We start from the raw sequence: 4,667 nt of genomic DNA, 5'->3' as shown, positions 1-4,667 counted from the left end.
ACAGCGGGGCGGTGTGGAGGAGGCTGCATCTCGCAGCTCGCCGTGTCCCCAGGGCAGCCCGAGGATGGGCGATGGCCCTTCCTCCTCCTCCTCCTCCTCCTCCTCCTCCTCCGCCGTGGCGCTGGGCGAAACGATGGCGTTTGGTCAGGAGCCATCTGACACGCGGCTGCCGGCTCTGGCACTGGCGTTCTGCACACCCACAGCTCTCCCCACTGCAGTGAGTGGAGACTGTGCCACCGGCTGAGACCTTGGCAAAGCTGTACCGAGCGATGCCCTGTGGAGCCCGTGGTGGCAAACAGATGTGGCACCCTGCTCCTGGAAGGTGGTGGCCAGACTGGGGGCCATGAACTCCCCCTCTCCTTGCTGCTGCAGCGTCCTGGCCTGCTGAAGAAGGAGAAATGCTCCAGCCTGCTGGAGTCAGGGGAGAGGAAGAATTTCAGAAGGAAAACAAGAGTTCTTTTCACTTAGACCAAGCTTACAAAATTAAAAAAAAAGTATTTGAGGAGATACTTGCTGTGACACTAATAAACTCGTCTGGGGGCACTGTCGTACCCCTGGGTCCCTCCTGCCTGCACTGGGAGTGCTGATGCAGTCCCAGCTGCGAGCAGTCAGCATCATTTTTTCTCTGGTGAGCACAGGCTGTCACATCCCCCCTCCCTCCATGCGCCACTTCGGCTGGCAGCAGGACCCAGACAAAGGCAGCGAGCACTGGCACACGGACTGAAGGCAGCTCAGGGTGCACGATGCTGTTTATTAATATCAGGCAGCAGTGAGATACAGGAACCGGGTACCAGCGGGAGGGGAGGGCGGCGGGGCCTTGGCAGAGTCTGGTGGGGTGCAGTGTTCCCCCCCTTCCATTACAGGGGAGCAGAGCTCAGAGAGGCTGTGCAGGATGGGGAGAGGGACTTAGGACACTGAATGGGTTTTACTCCCACTCTGTAGATGAGTCAGAGTATCCCAAAGGCAACGCTCATCCCAAAAAGCAGGGGATTTAGGGGAGCATGGAGGGGACCAGTGCCCTGGGATGTGGGGTGGGCTGGCAGGGAGGAGGAAAGTTGTGCTCCAACACACTCCCCGCAGAGCATCCCTCCCCACATTGACCTTAGCGATGCTCCTGCTCTCCTCTCCTGCAGGGGACAGAATTACACCATGAGAGGGTGACGTCGGGGGAAATACTGCAGACATTTATTAATCTGATTACTCAAGGAAACCCTCAGCCACTGTCCCGGGGGCCTTAAGCAGAGTGGTGGAAAGGTTTCAACAAGCTGGGGCCAGCGTGTCCATTGTAGTATCATTGCTGCATGTTGTGTTGTCTTCTGGCTCCTCAAAGACCCTCCGGAAGGCAACCTGGGGGGACACCAAGGAGCAGTGCCTCCAGCAGCTCCCCACCAAGAAGTAGATGAAAGGGTTGGTGCTGCTGTTGATGCAGGCGAGCAGGAAAACAACCTGGGAGGGCACAACACTGTAGCCAAACTGCTGCAGGAAATTCCAGATGCTGAGAGGAAGAGCAAAGAGGAGGAAGAAGAGGACGGAGAGGAAGATAACGATGTAGAGCCTCTTGGGTTGGTGCTGCTGGGAGCCACACTGGGCCTTGATGAAGACGATTGTGCTGGAAATGACCATGGGTGGGGCAAAAATAAGGAAGTTGAGGCCATACATGGAGATAAGAGCTATCTGGCAGTGATGGTGCTCCTGCGACAGGCACAGAGAAGTCACTGCAGCAATGACAGCGATGGAGAGGGCCCAGAGCAGGGCGCACACCACGGCTGGCAAGTGCTGGGGGCGGTGGATGCTGGAGCAGAGGATGGACACACACCTCTCGATGCTGATGGCTGTCAGAAGGTACAAACCCATGTTGTAGGAGAAGAGTGAGAGCAGGAAAAGCGACCTCAGGTACATCAAGGACACAGTGATAGAGCAGGAGATGTTGTAGATCATGTAGAGGAGGGCTGAGGCGACCATGAAGAGGAGGAAGGTGAAGTCGGCGACGGCCAGGTTGAGGATGTAAATAGTGATGGGCATCCTGCGGATGCGGAAGCCGAGGAGCCAGAGGACGGCCCCGTTCCCCACCAGCCCACAGAGGCAAATGAACAGCGTGACAGTGTCTACGGCCATGTCAGAGACATCTATCCCGCACAAGTCTTCTCCATCGGTGGTCGGTGTGGGTAGTGCGGGAGGTGGGGACATGTGGTTCACCTCCATGGACGCTGGGCAGGTGGTGGGACGTTGTCCCTGGCTGTGGTCAGAGGGGATGGGGAATTAGTGGCTTGGAGAGGTTGAGGCTGAGCTGTGTGGCCCTTCGCCAGCTCCCTGCGCTGGGAAGGCACCAGTGGAGGGCAAGCAGGACATGGGGGAGAGCAGTGGTGGGCATTCTGGGGTGGGAGAGGGAGATGGGAAGGAAGGGAGAGGGACATGCACCAGGAGATGCAGAAAGCAAGTGTAGGGCAGCAAGGAGAGAACCTGGGGAGACTGCTGCCTGTCACCCGGAGAGGCGTGAGGAATGCAGCTGCTGGCAGTGGATGCTGGAGGAAAGGAAGGTGGGGTGGGGATGAAGGAAAACCGCACTTAACTGTTAACTTTGGTGAAGCAGCAGGCAAGGGCTCTCTTTCCAGCTGGGCTCAGGCAGATCAGTGTCAGTGTCTTGGCATCTCACGCTCCTTTTGGATCCATCCCCTGAAGCTGATCTTCCCAGGACAGTTGCATGAAGAAGAAAGTGCCCTGGTCACCAGGAGGTCCCCTCTCTCGTCCCACTGGCTCCTCTTGTAGCCCTGTCCCTGGTGAGCCCCTGGGCAGCACACCCCACGCCCCCAGATGCAGCGGGGTCGCAGGAGAGTCGGGAATGGTTTTGTAACTGCAACTACGTCAGAGCTCCGCTTCCTTGTTTTTATTTATCTTGCTTTCTTTTTAGCCACAAAGGAAGTGGCTTTTGCCAGAAGCACCGCAAGCAGAATTTTGTGAATGGCTCTTCTTTTACTCCTGATTAGAAACACCCCTCCCTGAATTACGACCCGTTCGCTCACTGCTTTCCCTCTCCTGGCAGTTTTCTGCCATTCTTCATTTCTACTGTGCCTGTCTCAGGGCTCCCAGGACCCCAGCACCCCTGAGGGGGCATCACCCCTCCAGCAGCAGAGCACGATGCTGGTGGTGCTGGTGGTGCTGGTGATGCCAGCGATGCGGCGGTGCTGGTGGTGCTGGCAGCACTGGTGGGGCAGCCAGGTGCTTCTCAGAAGTGACTCCCCTTCTGGGAAGAGCATGGAGATCATCGCCAAAACCTCCCCTGGGCCCAAGGGCACATACCTTCAGACTGGAGCCAAGAATTAACATTTCCCAGGCTGATGAAGGCTTTGACAGCCCAGTCGAAGGACAGAAAACAGTTGTTTTCAGGCAGGTTACCACCATACTTGCATTTATAACCCAGATTATCGCTTAACACCCCTTAGTAATGCAATGAAAGCTATTAGAGACCAGGTTTTGGGGTGCTGTGTTCCCCCTCCCAGCTCTTCACCAGTGACACATCTTCCTCCTCAGTCTTGGGAGCACCTGTAGTTGTTTTTACATGATCCCATGCCTTTGGTAGCCCACACACCTTGGGCTGCAGCTCCTGAGCTCAGCCTGGATGTTGTTAAACCCACTCGTGGCTCATGGCTCCTGCTCAGGGCAGAGCAGAGCACCCCTTGGAGGCACTTCACCCCATGCCTGGTCTGGCCCCACCATCCCACCGAGCAGGTCTAAGGGGACCCCAAACTCCTCACAGCCCCTGCACAGCCTGCAAAGGGCTTAACGTTAAAGCCAGTAAGTTTTTTGCAATTAACATCGTCATTGTGATGATTAAAATGGCAGAGCTTCTCCGGAGGGACACACTGTCCCAAGGAGCACCCTGCCTCTCCCACATGACGGTGCCTTTGCAATTGGGAGGCATTTTTGGCTTCTCTCCCAGCTACCTGGCTGACTACCTGGTTCTTTGCTGCAGTAGCCTTTGGTTGCTCTAAAATATACCGCGAATATTTAACATTGATTCCCAAAGACACTGGAATTATCCCAGTAACAATTCCAGTTTCAGGATTTTCAGTAAGGGCAGAGTTGTTTCCAAGGGTTTCATATCCAGGATGCTTCATATCAAAGTCCCTTCCTTCAGCGGGGACTGTATTATGAAAACGGATCCTATCACCTGTGTTTTATGTGAGAATTGGGACCAAGCTCATGGGTAGAGCTCGTCACTGAGCCACGAGCCCTGGGGATGCTGGTGGGAGCTGCAGGATCCTCCCCACTCCCTTCTGCATCCCCCAGCTAAATTCACCAGCCGCATCCCAGCTCCCTGAAGTCAGGCAAAACCACCGTGGTGGCCGCGTTAGCCTGCGACAGGGCTGCTTGCCAGTTTGCAGAGTCAGAAAGGAAATAGCATCTTCCCTGCGGCATTCCTGGACTTTGGACTTGGGGGTGGGATGGACGGGGACAGCCTGGGAGCAGCGCATCCACGCGTGTGCCTGCAGCACCGCGCCTCAGCAGCGCCCAGAGGATTTCTGAATGAAACCTCCCACTCATTCTTCAAGTATCTGAAGCATCCAGAAATGAACTACTCCAGCTGTCTTACCAAAGCAAATTGTTGCTTGCACGACAGGCTGATTTCTTAGAAGTTACATGTTTGTTCCCAAAGAGATTATTATTGT

The 4,667-nt window shown here is 55.6% G+C and overlaps 1 protein-coding gene across 2 annotated transcripts; it reads right to left on the bottom strand.

Annotated features, from left to right (window-relative positions):
• Nucleotides 1-1,163: 1,163 nt before the first annotated feature.
• On the bottom strand, nt 1,164-2,866 carry LOC113481361 (mas-related G-protein coupled receptor member H-like). 2 transcript variants are annotated; one of them, XM_026850918.1, is made up of 2 exons: nt 2,571-2,866; nt 1,164-2,232 (listed from the first exon to the last, which is right to left on the bottom strand). In XM_026850918.1, exon 2 carries the CDS (start codon nt 2,200-2,202, stop codon nt 1,258-1,260), a length of 945 nt encoding a protein of 314 aa, XP_026706719.1. In that variant the 5' UTR covers nt 2,203-2,232; nt 2,571-2,866; the 3' UTR covers nt 1,164-1,257. The 2 variants fall into 2 exon arrangements, with proteins under 2 accessions (XP_026706719.1, XP_026706718.1); XM_026850917.1 differs by having other exon boundaries at nt 1,164-2,236; nt 2,571-2,864.
• Between the last annotated feature and the right edge of the window lie 1,801 nt (nt 2,867-4,667).

Source organism: Athene cunicularia (genome assembly GCF_003259725.1).
Source record: "Athene cunicularia isolate RWA chromosome 5 unlocalized genomic scaffold, athCun1 chr5_part3, whole genome shotgun sequence".
NCBI classification, from domain to species: Eukaryota; Metazoa; Chordata; class Aves; order Strigiformes; family Strigidae; genus Athene; species Athene cunicularia.
The sequence above is the reverse complement of the archived record's forward strand: the minus strand, read 5'-3'. Positions and strand labels throughout refer to the sequence as shown.